We start from the raw sequence: 21,276 nt of genomic DNA on the forward strand, positions 1-21,276 counted from the left end.
ATATTCAATTTTGTTTATCCTTCTTTGTGTGATGCGAAAGAAACAATTATTAACATTTAAAAAAAAAATCATCATTAACTAATCTACGTTGTGAAAGATGAGAAAAAAAGAGGGTGCATTATAACATATTTTGGAATGCAAGTAATGTTGATGTTTAATATTCAGAAGCATGCTTGTGATTTCCAGAACACCTGCTTCTGCCACATCTCCCGTCCCAGGCGAGATCTTCATGCCCTTGCGCCTTCTCTTTGTAACTTTTAATTTCGTCTCGAAAAAAATTTACATTTATATTTAGCATTGGGTTGGTAACTGGTTTGTCATTGCCCACAATTCATGTCCAATAAAAGCCATTTCTCAATGGTGGTGGATCCACAAGATTTCCTGATTGGTTAGGAAGAAATTTTAGGTGCGTTGGTTTATTTGTTTATCTATTTTCTGATTGGTTAGGAAGAAATTTTTTCAATTAATTGTTGTAAGTTTCAGGTCTTCGCGGTCTTTGCGTTCGTTTCCCTCTGTTCTTCTCCGATTTTGGCCGGATCTGTTTTGGTTTTCTTTTTCGTTTGACGGCCGTAAAAACAAACTCTGAACCAAGTAATTTGCCAATCAGGACCTGAGCTTGGAGGTAATTTCACTTTTTGCACAATCGTCCGCGTGCGCCTGCTGCTTCGGCGACTCGAGCTTCGCAGTTCGCTTTTCTGAACGAAATCAGGTATCTTTTTATCCAATTTCACTTCTTTTATGGGAACAATTGTTAATTTGACTTTGGTGGTTGATTTAAGAGCTTTTCATCTTAATTGCTTCGTGCTAGGGATTTGGTGCGTATTTGATTATATTTGTTACGGTTATAATTCCTCTATGTTTCGTAATGGGCCTCAGCATTAGGTTTTAAGATTTTACCTTTCGGAATTTTAAGATTCTAATGGCATCTGCCCCTAACAATGCGCCCATGATTTTGGAAATTTATGGTTAGATTGTTCAATGGGTGTTGGGAATTTGGGTGTTCTGTGAGTTTGGGTGTAGTCAAATTGGGTCTTATTTTTCTAATTGATCAATGATGGCGGTGTTTCGACATTAGTAAAAGTGAAACCTAGGTATTTCCTGTGAGTTAGGAATGAACAAGATGGTTAATTTTTACTCTTTGAGTATGGATTTTGTTTTCATTGGTTTTGAATTATTGCTCTAAATTCGTGTTTTTCAAACAATCTCCGCGAGTTTTGGAAAGACCTGAATTTGGTTTTAAACAACTGTGTAGATTTTTGGTATGGCAGAGAAGGAGATGAAATATAGGGTTGAGTGGTTCAACAAGTAAGTTTTCTGCACGGCATCTTTAATCTGTTGTATGCTTATGTTTACTCTTCGTTTTAATTATTCACTTATACATCATCTACATGGTTAAAAGTTATAATACTATACACACTGCAATTTATAATTGCACCACAGAGTACCACTGTAATTATGGATGTTGTTAAGTTCATGAAATGATTAATGGATTTTGTAAAAAAAAAATTTATATGTTTCCCACAGACAGAGGATGTGCAAGAAGCAAGGAAAATAAATTTGTATGCATTGTTTGTTAATTTGATTATGCTAAATATTAATTTTATTGTAATTGTTTGCATTTATTTTTGGTTTCTCGAATTCTTATGTTTGGTGGTTATTTCGTGTTTCGGCTAAAGCATTTGGTTATGACTGGTTTGTTACTTTGATCACTGGAAGATTTGAACGCCCTCCCCTCACTCTCTCGAACATATATTGGTCCTTCTTTCATGGTAGTCAGTTTTTAGGACTTGACTTTTTGACCATATCCTTATATATCATCATCCATAAAATCTGTCCAATCTGTAGGATTGGACATATATTGGTCCTTCTTCACCGACTCTCCTTTGCCCTGACAACTACTTGACTAATACTATTGTTGTACCAAAAAAGTTTCATGTGGTCAGATGTATGAGTCCGGTACATAAGAAAGCTTTCGTATTATACATACTGATGTGAAAGTTTGTCTATATATAGTTGTCTTTTGCAAGCTACCTGCATGTGAAATTCTATCAACTCTTTTGACGTAATACTTTATAGATGAGAAATTAAGCAGAAATAAGCACAAACCGTACAGCTCTTATTAGCAACAGGGTTTACAAATGCCTACAACACAGATGAATCTCACTACGGACAAACTAGACAAACAAATACAACAAGCAAATACTACGTAAAGGATAGGGAGAAATTGGCGAATTAAGGATTGATACTTAGTTAATGACAGAGATAAGAGAACACACTGTTTGTATGATTGTGAATAAGATGAGAAAACCAGCTGCAATGACAGAAATCACTGCCAAGGGTGTGTTGAAATACTTTCGTTTCAAGCTTGCTTTCGATTGGTTCCATACCTGTCGGCAGTAGTTGTTTAGGTCCTCAGAACGAGCAGCAAAGTAGTAGCTTTCGTTGTTCCAAGAAACCCCAGTGCAAAGTTTGTTAATCAGATCAGAAACCTTATTGTTGTCGCCGAGCGTATTCACAAAAATTCCAGACTCAACAAGGAGATGTACATCCATTGGGGTGTTTACAAAACCATCCATGATGCGAAGATAATCACTAATGTGATTCTCCATGCAATGGCATTGTTCAAATGCAAGGAGATTTCTGAGTGTAAGCTCCGTGTAATCGTGTATTTCTAGTTGTGGAATTTCCAGAATACCCTTATTAATATTGAATGATATATCAAACAAATTTTTGCTCTCACTGACCTGAAACTTGACTCCAGCCTGGTGTAGTTTCTTAGCGCATGGTGTATTTAGAGGCCTCTCCGTTCGTGACTTCTTAGTTGGTAGAAATCTTCTTATACGATCGCATAAGTGTTTAACCTTAGGACTACAACAAGATGTGGGCCCTCCAGTTTGTGAGCTCTCACTGACCTGAAACTTGACTCCAGCCTGGTGAGGTTTCTTAGCGCATGGTGTATTTAGAGGCCTCTCCGTTCGTGACTTCTTAGTTGGTAGAAATCTTCTTATACGATCGCATAAGTGTTTAACCTTAGGACTACAACAAGATGTGGGCCCTCCAGTTTTTGAGCTCTCCAAAGGTGGTAGATGTAAAGTTCTTATCAAATCAACAAAGTGTTTTACTTCCGAACTAGAAGATATTTTATTCGCCAAAGTGTCTTCATTCTCCTTTAAACGCACCACCGTCTTCTGGAAGAACTCGCAAGAGAGCTCTATTATTGAACGCGGCCTCCCATCATTTGCGACAAGATCTTGAGGAGGGACAAATGCGAAAAGAACTTCAAGAATGAAAAATGGCAGCTGATTTTCAAGTAAAATCATGTCAGGCGCTATATTTTGCAACATCCATGGTTTTTTGAATATCCAGTCATTATCATCCTCCAAACGCTTAAAGTTCCTCAATAAAAGCTCAATGATGAAGGCGGCATCAACCAAAATGATACTTACAAATTTATCATCCTCAAACTCAGTGGCTCTTCCTTCATAACTACCACGCAGTCTTTCTTCTTGGGCCATTATTTTCTTCACATAAACCTCCAAGTCTACCCCAGTCCGACGTAGAAAATGTTGTAGGTACCTCTGTTTGTGTTCTTCCATGTATAACAAGACTTTGCGATCTTTGTTATCTATTTTATCTCTGTAATGGTGGAGTGGGCCTATTGAGACTACATGGGGTGTGTAGAGCGGCCTCTTCACCCACCGTAGTCGCTCAGGAACTCTGTAGATACAACAGTGAGGGGATAGGGGTGACAAGCCATCCAATTTCTTTCTCATCAAAGTCACTATGTCGTCGCTTTTTTTGTCATCTGGAGCTTGATTGTTGCTATCTTTCCCTTTCTTCGAAGCCACTTCGTTGGCGCTTTCTATGTCCTCTGGAGCTTGATTGCTGCTATCTTCCACTTTATTCCCCGGCATTTCTGATTTTAATAGATGAGGAGGAATTTATGAAAATCAATCTCAGTACTATCATGGGAAGTAACTAACTTAAACAATATTGAAGGTTAAAAAAATCCACAAACTGGAAATACTTTCAATTTGATTGATGACTGACTTGGGTAGGCAAAGTTTATACACCTTTGGTACGCCATTGTGGCATGCCTTACATATCACGAGTTACCACCTATTTTAACCTCTTCACATGTTGATGCGTATAGATTTGTGACGGTGCTACCTTAACGTACACATTTTATGTAAGTCATTTTTATATACAGTGAGACTCTATACATATATACCCGCATATACAAGTTAATCCAAATTAAAATACCAATCCTAATATTTTCACAGGGATTGAGAATCCCAGCTGCCCTCCCCCTACATACAGGTCACTCTCTATGCTTCAATTAAAAATGCTATATGTGTGTTCCTCAAAACATGCAAGAGATAAACAAAATTCTACTGAACGTTAAAATAAGACGTCTTTCCATAACCACCTAGTCTACCTTTCCTGATAAATTCCAATTTCCAACTACCATTCAAACATAAAAGGCTAAAATCTTCAAGAAACAAAAAATACATAAATAAGAAAATGTAGGCTTTGTATATAAGCAGATTTTTGTTGTCCTCCCCAACCCCCCCCCCCCCCCCCCCCCCAACCACAAAAACAAAAACAACCACCCAAAAAAAAAAAGGGGGAAAACTAATGAAAATGACTTGAAATTTTTTAGTGTTAATGATAAGGACCAAATAAAGGGTAAATTGAATAGTACCATGATTGACTTTTTAATGTAAAAATATGATTTTTCGTTAAAATGAAGAGTACCGTGGACTTTTCGTTAAAACTCTAAAAAAAAGAAAGTGAAAAATAAAATTAATTAATTTAACAAACCAAGCTGACGTGACGTCACTTGGGATTGTGACGTAACCTTTTAAGGGTTAATTACACTAACACCTCCTGAGGTTTATCGTGTTTTCACAAAACTCCCTCACATTTGAAACATAACACTAACACCCCTTGAGGTTCTAATTCACTTTCACATAACCCCTTTAGGGCTAACATCACCTTAAAATAATTTCTTAAAGACAATTTTGCCCTAATTATTAATTACTTTATGAAAAATCCTTTATAAATAAATAGAATAAAAATTCAAATTAAAATCTTACATTAAACAATAAAAGAAAATAAAAGAAAATTGAAGAAATCTTGTTACCTTCTTCCTCTACGCTGTTAATTCATATCCCAATCCTCTTTTCTTAATTAGAAAAACCCTAGCAGAACAAATCTTTCTCCTGTTAAATCCTTTGGGAGTTTCAGAGTATGAATGTGGTCAGAAGCCAAATCAGGTACTCTTCTCCATGTTCTTCCATATCGTTTTCTCGTCGAAATTGGTTTTAGTTTGGGTGAACAAGGAGTGAAGGAGGTTGACGAAGAGTTGGAGGTGGCGATTTGAGGGCAAGAACAGAAAGAAAAAAAATTGAGAGAAAGATTCGAAGATGCATTGGCTTTCTATCAGTTTATTTATTTATTTTTTATGGTTAATGTATGATTTTGAAGTCCAACAAAAAAAAAATCTATTTTCTTTATATTGGTTATTATTATATGTATTTTTAACAAGCCTTTTTTATTTTTTAAAGTAATTAATAATGGGGCAAATTTGTCTTTAAGAAATTATTTTAAGGTGATGTCAGTCCTGAAGGGGTTTTGTGAAAGTGAATTAGAACCTCAAGGGATGTTAGTGTTATGTTTCAAACGTAAAGGGGTTTTGTGAAAACACGATAGACCTCAGGGGGTGTTAGTGTATTTAACCCAACCTTTTAATTCATCTCCGACTGCCCAAGTGTAACCATATAGGTGGTGGCGGTGTAAATTTGGCTCGAAACAAGCCACAAGAGGATATGAAGAGGAATTCGGGGAATTATAACTGGTTCAGTTTGAAATATACGGAGTCCTTTTTTTTTGTTTTTGAGGTAAAAATATATGGAGTCTTTCGGTAATAAAACTCAACAGTTAAAATTCATTAAGCTCGAATACCATCCATATATTAGGCCTAAATGGTTAATTAAAGATAATATCAATGTATGATTGTACTTAACAGTGGATGCTTATAAAAGTGAAAAACATATACACACAGCCAAACTATTTAGCTAAAATAAAATTGAAACATATGTACACAGCCAAACTATTCAACTAAAGGATATTAAGAAGAAAGCTGCAGCATCCCCTTAACCGGTAAATATGAAACTAAAAGCTTCAAAACAATGGACATGTGCAAACATAGCAGGGAGAAGAAAAAAGCCAGATGAAACATCATAAATTGAAAAGTGAGTTGCTATTGGTACTAAAAATAAGTCATTAAACACGTTTAGAAGTGAAATTTATTATTTTGAGAATAAGTGCGTGATAATGTTTCAAAGTATCAATAACAGTACTTTATATTGAAAATGAAAAATAAAAAAGAAGTGAACTCGAACCTGCTTTGTATACAAGAAAACAAGCAAGTTTGTACGATGAATTAGCTACTTGCTCCTCTGGTACTCTGGTAGATGAAAAACAATATTTTTAGCAACAACGCAATGATAGGCTTGCTATATATAACCATTTCTTCTTCAATATGTTTTTGCAGAACGTATTTAATTCAGCAAATTAAATTACTGTCGTGATTTATGTAGCTATTACCCTTGTCTTTTCTTCCCTGTAAACATACGTGGTTGATGCTAATTCACCAATTAATGTAGTGACAGTCTGACAGCTTGAATTTGGAAAAGTCTTGATATTTGTGCTAGCCAGATTTATCTCACTTGTAGTACTGGATTAATTTAGCTTCTTCATAACTTATGGTGTTAATGAGAGAAATGTTTAAACAAGTCAAAGTATACAAGAAAAAGAAATACTCTCTCATAATTTAGCGCAATAATAATTGCCGCGACATGGGCTTACAGGCTTCTGTGGATGAAAGCGATGAGAGAAAACCCAGTCAAAAGACTTTGCCCTGGACAATGTTTGTGGTGGAATGGAAGAGCAACCTCAATTTAGCTTGCAAGGACAACTATATAATTAAGCTAGGGTACTTTAGGCATTGTCTATCATCTGCCTCTCTTATTCAATTGTTCATATCTTTATTTCTATTTCACCAACCAAATAATGAAAGAGTGGTGCTATCTACACACATGTGTTTGTCTTATAGACACTCTTCTCAAATTTTAATCGTTGGATAACTTGGATTGAATGAACTAAAAATAATTAAAAATAGAAATTGATTTTATTATAGCTAATTTTCCAATCATTTTTAATGTGGTACTGTTAGATTATTTTAATCAAACTATAACATTCAACCAGTTTGCATGAATCCTTGTGGATCATCTCCGGATCTAGTGGTCCTAATCCACCAAGTCTAATCATACAGGTTGTTGAAATTTAATTTAACAGTTAAAATTATTATAACTTTAAAAGTAAACTTTTATTTATAATCGTTAGATCAAATTTCAACGATCCGGATGATTGAACTTGGTGGATTAGGACCACTGGATCAAGAACCGATCCATGTCCCTCTTTAACCTTTGGCTGGGGACAACAATCAATAAGAGTGACATCACCAATGTTACGTCATCTGGCAATAATGGTCCCTTCACGGGAAAATGGAAGAACTTTCATTTAACAGACATAAATATTTGGGGCCATGAGGCTTATGATTGTAGTACAGAGGCACACTGCACCACTAGCAAGTTATTGGATATTAATATGTGGGCTGAGGCTTTGGTACGAAAGTTTGACATGTTTTAAGAGGAAGAAAGTATGCGTCGAAATCTCTTCTTTTAGACTTTATTTGTGTCGACATTTAGATCACCTTCAATTTTTGGATTAAAATTTAAAATATTTAGCTCAAAAAATTTAAGTTTTAACTTAGAAATATTTTTTCGTTCCAACCTTTTTAGATTAAAATTTTAGTTTCAGATTATTAAAGGATGAATTTAGGTTTTTTTTTTTCTCAAAGTAACTTTTTAAAAAGAAAAAAAATAATGAAAGAGTGGTGCTATCTACACACATGTTTTTATCTTATACACACTCTTTTCAAATTTTAACCGTTGGATTGAATGAACTAAAAATAATTAAAAAAAATAGAAATTGATTTTATTATAGCTAATTTTCCAATAATTTTTAATGTGGTACTGTTAGATTATTTTAATCAAACTATAACATTCAACCGGTTTGCATGAATCCTTGTGGATCCTCTCCGGATTTAGTGGTCCTAATCTACCAAGTCCAATCATTCAGGCCGTTGAAATTTAATCTAACGCTTAAAGTTATTATAACTTTTAAAATAAGCTCCTATTTATAACCGTTAGATCAAATTTCAACGATCCGGATGATTGAACTTGATGGATTAGAACCAGAGATGATCCATGTCTCTCCTTAACCTTTGGTTGGGGACAACAATCAATAAGAGTGACATCACCAATATTACGTCATCTGGCAATAATGGTCCCTTCACACGAAAATGGAAGAATTTTCATTTAACAGACATAAATATTTGGGGCCATGAGGCTTATAATTGTAGACAGAGGCACACTGCACCAGTAGCAAGTTGTTGGATATTAATATGTGGGCTGAGGCTTCGGTACGAAAGTTTGACATGTTTTAAGAGGAAGAAAGAATGCGTCACCGTGCGTCGAAACCTCTTCTTTTAGACTTTATTTGTCTCTGGCATTTAGATCATTTCCAATCTTTAAGTTAAAATTTAAAATATTTACTTCAAAAAATTTAGATTTTAAGTTAGAAATAACTTTTTTTATCCGGCCCTTTTAGATTAAAATTTTAGCTCTAGATTATTAAAGAATGAATTTAGATTTTTTTTTCTTAAAGTAACTTTTTTAAAAGAAAAAATTATGTAGAATATCATAATTTAATTTTATGAACATTTTAACCTAAAAATATATAGATTCTGACAAATATTAAAAAATCACTAACAGACACATGAAACTCGTAAAATACTATAAAAAAAAATATGAAACATAAAAAAGAAAAAAAATTTAATTACTTTATCGTTTGGATTTAAATAAAAATTTTACCACGTAGAACGAAATTCAAATATAATTTGTTATTCAACAATGTTTTTCCAGAAAGTCTGTTCCTTCTTAGATCCCAAGCTTCCAGTCAAAACATGAAAGAAACAGAACAAAATTCTACTCAATGTTAAAATAAGAAGTGTTTCCAAAGACAAAAACAAAGAAGAAAAGGTAGGTTTTATATATGAGAAGTAGATTTTATTTTCCCAAAAATTAACTAGTAGATTTTGATTTATATATTTATGAGGAATGGGTTCGGTCAGATTGAATTAATTTGTTCTATCTACCCTTATATTTTTCCATGGCTATGTCCACCCTCAATCATCCTCATTTTGTCGTAAGGCGCTCACAATTACTCAATTATTTTAATCCATATCAAATACAATTTCTACTTTTTAATATATTTTTCTAATCTTTGGGCACTGCTTGATTTGGTTTGTCAAATGGTGTATAAATTTTCATACTTGCTCTGTTAATATGTTAGACCCACCCTATGTTTGAGGTTTTCGTATGCAATGCTGAAACATTTTATGCTCAAAATATATAACATTTGTCTTTTCTTTCATATTTTTTGGTAAACAATTTTGCCAAACATTTTTTCTTCTGATACTAAGTGTAGAGTATCTTTTTTTAACACTTTCGTGTCTGCAGCCAAGTTATATGATCACCTGCTTTGCTTTTATTTTCTTCAATAAAAACAAAATAATTCATTAACTTTAATCCATTTATTCTCATTTTGTCTACAAATCATTCTACATGTTTGATTCTAACTTTTTGGTTCTTCAAATATCTGTGTGTGTGTGTGTATATATTCTATTCTACATTCTTTTATCATTTTCAAAAATATTCTAATTTTCTATCTACCCTCTCATATTTTTTTTAACCAACGTACGGCTGAGAAGAAAAAAAATAGAACAAAATTGTGACATCCCACATCGCCCAGGGAAGTGATCCTTAAATGTATATTCTCATCCTTACCTAGCACGAGGCCTTTTGGGAGCTCACTGGCTTCGGGTTCCGTAGGAACTTCGAAGTTAAGCGAGAAGGGGGCTAGAGCACTCCCAGGATGGGTGACCCTCTGGGAAGTTGCTCGTGAGTTCCCAAAAACAAAACCGTGAGGGAATGGTAAGCCCAAAGCGGACAATATCGTACTACGGTGGTGGAGCGGGCCCGGGAAGTGATCTTCCCCGGGCCGGGATGTGACATTGGTATCAGAGCCTAACCCTGGTTGCGTGTGTGCCGACGAGGACGTCGGGCCCCTAAGGGGGGTGGATTGTGACATCCCACATCGCCCAGGGAAGTGATCCTTAAATGTATATTCCCATCCTTACCTAGTACGAGGCCTTTTGGGAGCTCACTGGCTTCGGCTTCCGTAGGAACTCCAAAGTTAAGCGAGAAGGGGGCTAGAGCACTCCCAGGATGGGTGACCCTCTGGGAAGTTGCTCGTGAGTTCCCAAAAACAAAACCGTGAGGGAATGGTAAGCCCAAAGCGGACAATATCGTGCTACGGTGGTGGAGCGGGCCCGAGAAGTGATCTTCCCGGGCCGGGATGTGACAAAAATAGTAGTATCTACAAATAATAAGTCAAAAACTCGTAGTCGTGTAGTATTTTTATGGAGTTTTGATGTCACTATGCAATTGGATAGAGTTAAGTTTAAATTAATATATATATATATATATATATTTAAACTCATAAGCAAACATATATAGTACATTTTTATCAACAACAAAGAAATATTGTGATATAGGTACTTGTGATTCAGGTAGATAATACATTTAATATGTGATAGAGGTAGATTAAGAAAAATATTAAATCAATCTATATTATAGGTAAATTATGAACAAAAACTTATGGAATAGGCAGATAAACTTGTGGTATAGGTAAATTAATACAATTAATTTGTGATATAGGTAGAATATAAAAAATAATAGAGAGATACATAAAAAAAAATGTGATATAGGTAAATAAACACCAACGAATTTCATAGAATGAATATTATTTTCATAAGAAAACAATGATATTGATGAGAAAAACACTAAAAAGAGTTTTAGAACAAAAAAGAAGGAGAAAAGTTCAGCTACAAATTAATAATCAATGACAGTAAATTTTATAAAACAATTAATCCTATAATTAAGGTATTATGTGCATTTACATATTTACTACAATTTATAAATATTAGGGTTATGAAAATAAAAATAAACTAACATGTAATCCATAGGACCTATCTCAACAAAAACTTAAAGCGGACTATTTCAAATTATGGCTCACAAAATTGAACTTATATCAAGTTTACTAAAAAAACAAAAACTAAAAATGCTCATCTATCTTGTATATGAGAAAAAAAATCATTCAAAAGACAAAAAGTGAACAGAAAGGTAGATGTGGGGTTATAAATGCCAACAAAGTGGGGTCATTTTAAACTTTAAAACAAACTTCATCCCTTGGAGTAAGTCTCAAATTTTCCCTTCTATTCCCCCAATTTCATTCCAACCCTTGTGCTAAAATAGGATTAAGGGTTAGAACTAAAAAAAAAAAAAAAAAAAAAAAAGAAAAAAAGAACACTCAATTCCCCCCAAGATTTAGCCCAAAATTAGTGGTGGAGCTCACGTGTGAGAGTGGAACAAAGGGAGTGGATTGGACTCGCTCAGCCCATACGCACCCATGGCCCAACACACACACACTCACCTAGTCGCCCTGTGACATGAGCCCAATGACTATTTTTGGTGATCCAACGGGGCAGAATTCAAATGAATCTTAGAGATCGAACGGTCCACTTTAATTTATTTAATTTTTAGTTTTATATTTATATATTTATTGAATTCAACGGCTGAGATTAAATATAATGAAATCTAACAATCCAACTTTAAATCCAACGGCTAAAATAATTTTAAAAAAAAATTATTTAACTCAAAATTCACCCAAAAACTCTATAAATACCTATGTATTTGTTCAAACATCAACACAAAACTCACTTTTCTCCTACAATTCTTCCAATTTTTATTTCTACCATCTTCCAAAACCACTTCTTCCCATTTCCAAAACATCCACACAAATCTCTATCATTTGTTTCATATTCTTCCATAATGTTTCATGAGTTTCATGTGTCGATTTAGTGATTTTTCAATATGTATCAGAATTTAAATATTTTTAGGTTAAAATGTTCATAAAATTATTTTAGGATAGTCTACATAATTTTTTTTTATTTTAAAAATAGCCTAAATCCATTCTTTAATAATCTATGACTAAAATTTTAAGCTAGAAGGGTTAGCAAAAAAACTGTTTTTGGGTTAAAACCAAAATTTTCTTTGCTAAAAATTTTAGGTTTTACTCCAAGGGTTAGAGATGGTTTAAAGAGAAAAAAAAAAAATTTTCAGCAAAAAACATAAGAAGATACTATCCATATATTAGGCCTAATGGTTAATTGAAGATAATATCAGTGAATAGTTGTACTTCATAGTGGATACTTACGAAACTTAAACATATATACACAAGAAAACTATTCAACTCAACTATATTAAGAAGAAAGCTACAACATTCCCTTAAGGAGTAAATATGACACTAAAAGTTTCAAACCGATGGATATGTGCAAACATAGCAATGGAGAAGAAAAAAGCTAGACGAAAGATTATAAATTGAAAAGTGAGTTGTTGTTGATACTAAAAATATGTCGTCTAACTCTTTTTGAAGGGAAATTAAAGCTAGACGAAAGATTATAAATTGAAAAATGAGTTGTTGTTGATACTGAAAATATGTCGTCTAACTCTTTTTGAAGGGAAATTATTATTTTGAGAATATGTGCATGATAATTTGTTGAAGTATCAGTAACAATACTTCTCCTATAAAATGAAAAGAAAAAAAAATGAAGCGAATTCGCACATGTTTTGTATGCAGGAAAACAAGCAAGTTTGCAGGTTGATTTGCCTCTTGTAGATGAATTAGAAAACTCAATACATATTACTTGCTCATCTGGTAGATAAAAAATAAATTTTCTTATAAAAATAGCACGATGATATGCTACCTATATATAAGCATTTCTTCTTCAATATGTTTTTGCAGAACGTGTTTAATGGGCCATATTAAATTAACGCCGTGATTCATCATATAGCTACCTAACCTTTGTCTTTCCTTAACTAAAAACAAAAGTGCTTGAGACTAATTGTCCAATTAATGTGGTGACAGTTTGACAAAACGTAAATTTGGAAAAGTCTCGATATTGTGGGAGCCAGATTTATCTCACTTGTTGTGATCCATTAATTTAGCTTCCTCGTAACTTACAGAAGAAGAAAAAAAAAAGGAAAAAAAAGGAATTGATATTGGTACTCTAAATTTTTCATTTACATTCATAATTTTTTATATTTAGAAGAAGAAAAAAAAACACTTATAAAGAATGTAAAATAAAAATTTTAAAATACCAATAACATTTCTCAAAAAAAAATTCCTTCACTTGTAGCACAATAATAATTGCCGCGAGATGGGCTTAGTGGTTTATCGGGATGAGAGACATGAGAGCAAATCCAACCAACAGGATTTGCCCTGGACAATATTTGTGGTGGAATGAACGAGCAACTTCAGTTTGGCTTGCCAAGACAGCTATATAAGGAAGGGTACTTGAGGCGTTTCGTATCCTCCATCTCCATTATTCACAATGTTTGAAAGTTCCCTGATACGGTTAACATTTCTGTAAAAATATCAAAAAATAAATCAGAAAAAGACATGGGGGAGTGAAGTCTAAACTTCAAAAGATATTAGGGAAACCCTTAAATTTAAGATAAAATTGACAGTTTTTGTTAATATTTTCGACATATTAGTTAAATATTGATAATTGCCATATGATATTTCCTAAAATTTCAAATTTTTTTTTTTAATAAACAATATTATCTACACTAAGGGAGTGTGGGAGTGAGCTAAGACCCTCACAATAAGCTAACAATAAAGATAAATATTATTAGATCGTAGTACTAAACAGCAAGTTTTAGCAAATTTTTATTAAAATCAACCGATATCGTTATATCGATATTTTTATAAATTTGTATATTGATATTTTTTCTATAATTTAACGTAGTACTGCTAGCATTAGATTCATTCAATAAAACTACAAACAGTCAAACCAGTTCTCAAGTTGTGTACAAATTGATGGAACGTGATATTCATCAAGATTACATCATCCGGCAATAATGGTCCCTTCACGTCACTAGTACAAAAACATGTTTGCGCGACGCAGCAAATTTTGTCGCGCAAAGCACATTTGCGCGACGTTAAATTCAAAACGTCGCGCAAAGTATCTTTGCGCGACAACACTTTGCGCGACGAAGGAATGCGTCGCGCAACGCGATTTTGCGCGATGAAGGTGCACATACGTCGCGCAAAACATCCTTGCGCGACGCATTCCTTCGTCGCGCAAAGTGTTGTCGCGCAAAGCTACTTTGCGCGACTTCGGCTACGTCGCGCAAGATATTGACGCCAAGCCAAGAATGTTTTACCATTTTTTTCCCCAACTTTAGCTCTAAAAAATCATCAAAATCAGAGTTAAAACTATCGTTGAATCGTGCTTTTTTGTTTATAACCGTCGAAAAGTTTTATCCCGTTACTTGATCTCTGAATGTTTGTTTTTTGAGATTTTTTGGCGTACGCGATCTCGAAGTATATACAAACATTTGACGGTTTGATCGTTGAAACTAGTTTCATAGAATGTGTTTCCCATCAAGTTCAATGGTATATATATTTAGAAAGTATATTTTAATTTATTTATCTTGTACTCATAAACAAAAGGACAAAAGAAAAGCCAAAAAAAAAAAAAAAAAAAAAAGCACTTTGCGCGACATGGGTACACCTGCGTCGCGCAAATTTGTTTGGCGCGACGCACGTGTACCCACGTCGCGCAAAGTGATTTTTTTTGTTTTTTTTTTTTGGCTTTTCTTTTGGGTTCTTGTATTGCTTTTTCTTTTGTGGTATCTACTTGTGTAAATGTTTTAAATTGACGATCGAATTACTTCATTGTATTCATATAGGGTTAAAGAGTGTAGCTCTAAAAAATCATCAAACAAGTTTGATGGTTGGATCGTTGAAATTAGTTTGATGGTTGGATCGTCGCGCAAAGTGCCAAACGTCGTGCAAGATTTGGCGCGCAAACCCGCTTTGCGCGACGCATAGCTTAGTCGCGCAAGGGCCGTTTGCGCGACGGTTTATGCGTCGTGCAAGATTTTGGCGCCAAACAAAGAATTCTTTACCGCTTTTTTTCCCAACTTTGCGCGACGTATGTACAACTGCGTCGCGCAAAACAGGTTTGCGCGACGTAAATGTACCTACGTCACGCAAAGTCCCTTTTTTTTTTTTTTTTTGGTTTTGGCCTTTTTCTTTTCTTTTGGGGTTTTTGCATTGCCTTTTTCTTTTGTGGTATCCACTTGTGTAAATGTTTTAAATTGACGATTTTAATTTATTTATGTATTTACTGAGTAGATTTTAATTTATTTATTTTGTACTTATAAGCAAAACGGGTACAAATAAAACAAAGCATGTTCATTGAAAATTAAGCGTGCACTCTCAATAAACATACATAAATAGGTTATCAAAGAATGCAAAACAAAACATTTAAAACACTAAAACAAACGAAAGGACTCAAAACAGCCCCAAAACACTCAAAACTGCCTTAAAAACACAATCTGGGCAGTTTTGAGCACTTTGGTGAATTTGGTGATTCCACAGGCTTACTCTTGAACTGGGTTGGAGGATTCTTTTTGGTCTCCTCCACTCGTTGAAGATGGGTTGATCTTTGGTGATTCCACAGGCTTACTCTTGAACTGGGCTGGAGGATTCTTTTTGGTCTCCTCCACTCGTTGATTTTCCTTTGTTGATCTTTGGTGATTCCACAGGCTTAATCTTGAACTGGGCTGGAGAATTCTTTTTGGTCTCCTCCACTCGTTGATTTTCCTTTGTGCTACTCTTGAACTGAGCAGCAGGATTCTTTTGGTCTCCCCCGAAGGTCTGAGCTTCCTCCCTTTTTTCTGTTTCTTTGTTCAATCTCTCCAATTCGTATTGAAGAGGGTTAGAGGATAGCTCAGCATACGCAGTTGTAGCTTGTCTCCACATGCTTCAATGTATCATTTTCACTTGCCTTACTTGCTCCCCTTTGCAGAAGTGGTCCCTTCTCTGGAAGTGTATCAACCGTTGAAGATGACTACTCGAGAGCAACGCTAGGTAAGCAATCAGGGAAGGGATTCCAGGCAGTTGGTTCCAGATCGGAAGACTGACTCCAAGTGCCAGCTGATTGCTTCTTTCACTTTGCCATGCGAGTAAGAACAAGGACAAAGAAAAGGACAGGGAAAGAGCATGATATGAGATACTTTTGCTTTTGACCTTGATGATATGAGATACCTTTGCTTTTGAAGAAGCGGTGAATGAATCAGCACATGCTTCCATCTACCGTTTCCTCCTGGGTCATATGTACTCCAGGCATCTGGTATCATCTTTGGGGAAGAAGAAAAAATTGAGTATTTCGAAAGGCTTTGCTGGGAGTGCGCCCTCAAAAGTGAGGAAGAGTTGGGCATTTTCTTCAGGTTTGCCTTGCCATAAAAGATGAAGGTCGACATATATATGGATTTCCCAATAGTGACGCCTCTTCGATTTCTGAACGACGCATCTTCGATTTCTGAGCAGGCGCCCCTTCGATTTCTGAACGACGCCTCTTCGATTTCTGAGCAGGCACCCCTTCGATTTCTGAGCGACGCCCCTTCGCTTTCTGAACGACACGTAGTAGTGCGGATGCGGCTCTTTTGACAAAGCTGCATGCGTTTTCTGAAAAGTAGAGAAAGCGTCGTCGAACTTTGCGTTTGTCGGCTAAAGATGTGTAGTTGCGATGATGGCCTCCACGTGTTTTCACTTTGTCAGAGATCTTTTGACAAAGTGAACGCGTTTTCTGAAAAGCCGAGAGATCGTCGCCGAACTTTGCGCAGGAAATTCCGGCTTTTTGAATTTCTGAATCGGTGAACGCCTCTCCTTTAATAAAGGTGATCGATCACCTCTAGCATGCACACTTGAAAATTGCCCAGAAATCGTCTCCGGCCCGTCGAGATTTCACTCCATCCAACCCTTCTCTTTTAACTTCTTGAAAAATGGCTAGCTCATCTAACCCATCGAACATTTGCTTAAATTTGAGTCTAAGCAATGATTCGGTTGCGCCGCGTCAGGATAAGGTATGGTGCCCGTCTTTCTTATCTTCTCATGGCCCTCTTACAAATGAGGACTCTGTGATGACAGATGCAACAACGGCTACGATAGTAGCTCGGAACCTCCTCACTCCCAAAGATAGTCAGTTGCTTTCAGGACGGTCCGATGAGTTGGCCGTTCAAGAGTCCTTGGCTCTTAGCGTTCAGTGCGCTGGCTCTGTGTCCAACATGGGCCAACGCCTTCTTGCTCGCTCCCGTCAGGTTGAATCCTTGATGGCGGAGGTGGAGTGTCTTAAGCAGGAGATCAAACAGCTAAAGTACGAGAACCGAAGTTTGCACGTGCTTGCCAACAATTATTCGACAGGCATGAAGAGGAAGCTTGATGAGCTTGATGACCGTCAAAGGCTTGCAGCTTTCTTCCAGAGGCACCTTTTTCCTGGGTCATCCAGCGTTCCGATGCCTTCTGTGCCTCCCGCTCCGATGCCTCTTGCTCCGAGAGTGTTGCCACGTAGTGGAGCCTCACGTACACAACCCTTGTGAAGGCTCCATCTTTCTCTTTCTTTGTTAGATACGTTTGTAATTTCTCCCGCTCCGATGTTTTGTTTTTCATATTATAACTAATTAGGTATTGGTTTAGTAATAATCTCTATTACAATACCCATAGAAAAAGAAAACCTAAATAGGATTATATTCTAATTCTATCATAATTGCTTGGTCAAAATGTACATTCTCTCTTAATAAACTCCCATAAAGCAAAAGCACCAAGCAAGCAAAACCAGTCACAAAGCATAAATAAAAGCAGATAAAGTAAAAGGGAAAAAGAGAAAAAGACATTAAAGTGAACACCAATAATCAGTAGATCCTCTTATGCTCCGAATCCTCTAAACTCGACCCTCACATTCTTCTCACCGATCCCTTCATTGCAGGCACTTGCCTGAGTGTGCCTCGGCGTTGAGGACAAGTTCTTGCTGCTCTTACTATCCCAAAGCCACTGAGTCTCTGAGGTTAATGTTGAAGTATTGTGCTACTTATACTAGTGTGTATTGGAGAAACGCTGGTGAAAACCAACCGGATGATCAAGTCCCCGAATATGGAATTCGCGTCGATTTTGATATTCCGGTGACCACCCGTTGCCTTCAGTGTCAGGACACATCTAAAGGATGCAGATCATAGCTTTTCTCAGCATAGGAGGAATGGAGTACTTGCAGGTGATTCACTTCTGAGATTTTGCACTAATAAAATTTCATAAATTCAAGTATAGCTTGGATGTTGTGTGCTTAACTATAAGTTGGATTTGTATTTTGTTAATGTTGCAGGGACGATTAGTGGAGTGACAGTTGCAAGAGCCTTTGGAGTTGGAGCTGGAATTTGGTACATGAAAAAATTGAGAGCTAAAGCACCAGTAACATGTGGGTTCAGAGCAATGAGAATAGGCTTTTCTAAAGGCACTAACCAAAGTAAAACCATCCACCTTTCTTTACTTTTTCTAATTTTTTAATCGCTTTTTGCACATCGACATGCTTTCTATTCTTCTCTTAATTCTTCTCCCGCTCCGATGTTTTGTTTTTCATATTATAACTAATTAGGTATTGGTTTAGTAATAATCTCTATTACAATTGAAAACAACTTTTCAATTCGAGTTCTCACCTCTGTTGATTAAAAGAGATATTTCTTTCATCTGGTTAAGTTTAATTAATTATTTGACTTGGTATAACATGTAACAATGAAATACTTGTACATACAAAAGTTAGGAGAAATGACCTTTTTGAATGTGACAGGAAGAGGAATCTTAAGATTGTTAGCATTTCCTAGCACACATTAGGATAAATCGTGAAATACAAAAGGATTGTAGTTCAAGTTGTAAATAACATTACAAAAATTCTGTATTTGATTCTGTCTTTGAATCTCACTTAATTTCAGTTGCTAGATAATCTTAGGGTTTGAGTTTAGGATGGGTTTCAAATTAATTACAACTTGCTTTAGTCTTATCATTAGTGCAAATGGGTCGCCTTCGTATAATTAGAGTGGGGCTTCCATTTCACTAAGGAGGTCCACCCCCATCAGGAATCAGTTTTGAAAATAATAATTGTGTTTGCTATATGCTCTAGTCAATATCGCTTTTAGACTTCTGCCAACAAAGAGAAAATAAAAAGAAACCCAATTGTGCTGCTGGTATTTGATACCAAAATGTGTTATATATGCATAGATTTTTAATAGATTTTTTTTTAATAGATATTGAGGTCCCATTGAAAAACTAAATATATGCAGGCATGGAGTTGATGGAAAAAGTAGTTATCTTTCTTTTCATATAATAAGCATTGTTGTGTAGGATATTTGATCTTCACAATTTCTTGCAGTTACTTGATGCCTTGGAGCTGAGCAGGCTAACTATGAAGCAAAATCTCGATGTCCAGTCTTCAAATCCCGATGCCATCACTTGATCTTGCTCCATCTTTGACCTCCTAGCCACTTTTTGCCCAGCCGATACCCAGTAACTTGATGTATCAAACCTAGAAGATAGTTATTGTAGTTTTTTCTATTTTTGTTCGGACATCTTGTATGTACATTTTCATATATTTTATAATTAAATACTTTTTCTTGGTTTATTAATTATTATTTAGAATTTAATTACAATATTTATTAAAAAGTAAATAAAAAATATTTTTGCCAAAAAAAAAAAAAAGGGTTTGTGCGACGAAGAAGTAAGCTACGTCGCACAAAGTGGCTTTGTGCGACGCATGTCCCTACGTCACCCAAAGCGGGGCAAAGCCACTAAGCTACTTTGTGCGACGCACGCACGTCGCGCAAAGAGGCTTTGCACGACGTAGGACGCACGTCGCGCAAAGTGGCTTTGCACGACGTAGGTTGTGCGTCGCGCAAAGTGGCTTTGCACGACGTAGGCCATGCGTCGCGCAAAGCAAAGTGGCTTTGCACGACGTAGGCTGTGCGTCGCGCAAAGTGGCTTGCACGACGTAGGCCATGCGTCGCGCAAAGCAAAATGGCTTTGCACGACGTAGGCTGTGCGTCGCGCAAAGTGGCTTTGCACGACGTAGGCCATGCGTCGCGCAAAGCCACTTTGCGTGACGCATGTTATTTCTTCGTCGCGCAAACCCTACCGTCACTACCTTGGCGCGACGGTTAGCGCGCGACGAAGGTTGCGTCGCGCAAACCCTTAGGCAACGGTTTTTGACTTTGCGCGACGAATGTACGTACGTCGTGCAAAGTGTTTTTTTTACTAGTGCGTGGAGATGAAGGACCTTTCATTTAATTGTCATCTGACAATAATGGTCCCTTCACGTGGAGATGGAGGACCTTTCATTTAATGGACGAATATAATTGGAAGGTAGGTTGTCTGTCCTCCTGATTTGGTGCTATTCTCATTTTTTTTTATTTGTATCGTCACTATTAAATCACGTTAACATTTTATATTTTTGTTAATTTTTATCTTATTATTTTTATAAAAAAAATCAATATAAAATATTGACGTAGTTTAACCATGATTACACAAAAGATGAGGAGATAGAAAGGACATCCAAGGCCATGACCTATGGTCCCTTCACCTATGAGGCGTGCAAACTACCATTCAAACGTAAAAAACTACAATCTTCAAGAAACAAAATATGCATCCCTCTTTTAATTCTGTTTCTTCTATTTTGAATTGGTCCAAAGATTAGAAACAATAAACATGAATCAGGATCCTCTCCTGAGCTAAGGGTGAGAATCCTCCTAAACAAGCTCATTGTACCATTCAAAATTTATTCATCTAAAAAAAGATCGGTTTGGGTTTCGGGATCTCATACGGATTCAGCCAGTCTCCTGTAAGAACTTGTAAGCGAGCTCTATTATTGAAGATTTGAAGGCAGCCACCCAGCATTTTCCAAGTTAAAAGTGACACGAGGAGCGCTTTTAGTCATACTGAATTAAAGCCCTTATAATTTTCCATGGCTACAAACCTGTTTCTGTTTGGTGCAGAAAAGTAATGCATGAGTTGAATGCAGTAGGGAGCTTCTTATACGTATGCAAGCTAGAAATCACTTTTCTGTTTTTCTTCGGCCTAAGGACGTATTTACTAATTCGTAATTAAATTGAGAGGAATTGAATTGAAAAGAAATTG

The 21,276-nt window shown here is 35.9% G+C and overlaps 1 protein-coding gene and 2 long non-coding RNA genes across 3 annotated transcripts; 2 read left to right on the forward strand and 1 right to left on the reverse strand.

Moving 5' to 3' along the window:
- Positions 1-2,008, forward strand: LOC108867055. Its single transcript, XR_007257869.1, has 3 exons — positions 1-406; positions 484-709; positions 1,253-2,008. It is a non-coding gene; the product is annotated as an uncharacterized LOC108867055 (long non-coding RNA).
- Positions 2,009-2,095: 87 nt separating this feature from the next.
- On the reverse strand, positions 2,096-4,532 carry LOC103946677 (UPF0481 protein At3g47200-like). The gene has a single exon (XM_048582746.1). The coding sequence runs from the start codon at positions 3,912-3,914 to the stop codon at positions 2,247-2,249; it is 1,668 nt and encodes a 555-aa protein (XP_048438703.1). The 5' UTR covers positions 3,915-4,532; the 3' UTR covers positions 2,096-2,246.
- Positions 4,533-18,002: 13,470 nt separating this feature from the next.
- Positions 18,003-19,768, forward strand: LOC125476540. The gene is made up of 3 exons (XR_007257860.1): positions 18,003-18,370; positions 18,479-18,619; positions 19,520-19,768. It is a non-coding gene; the product is annotated as an uncharacterized LOC125476540 (long non-coding RNA).
- The last annotated feature ends 1,508 nt before the right edge of the window (positions 19,769-21,276 follow it).

The sequence above is a fragment of a genome, unplaced genomic scaffold, assembly GCF_019419815.1.
Source record: "Pyrus x bretschneideri cultivar Hongxiangsu unplaced genomic scaffold, Pyrus_bretschneideri_v1 Contig1, whole genome shotgun sequence".
NCBI classification, from domain to species: Eukaryota; Viridiplantae; Streptophyta; class Magnoliopsida; order Rosales; family Rosaceae; genus Pyrus; species Pyrus x bretschneideri.

Coding starts and splice junctions, on each gene's coding strand:
- LOC103946677 (XM_048582746.1), bottom strand. CDS start 3,914: ATGCCGGGGAATAAAGTGGAAGATAGCAGCAATCAAGCTCCAGAGGAC.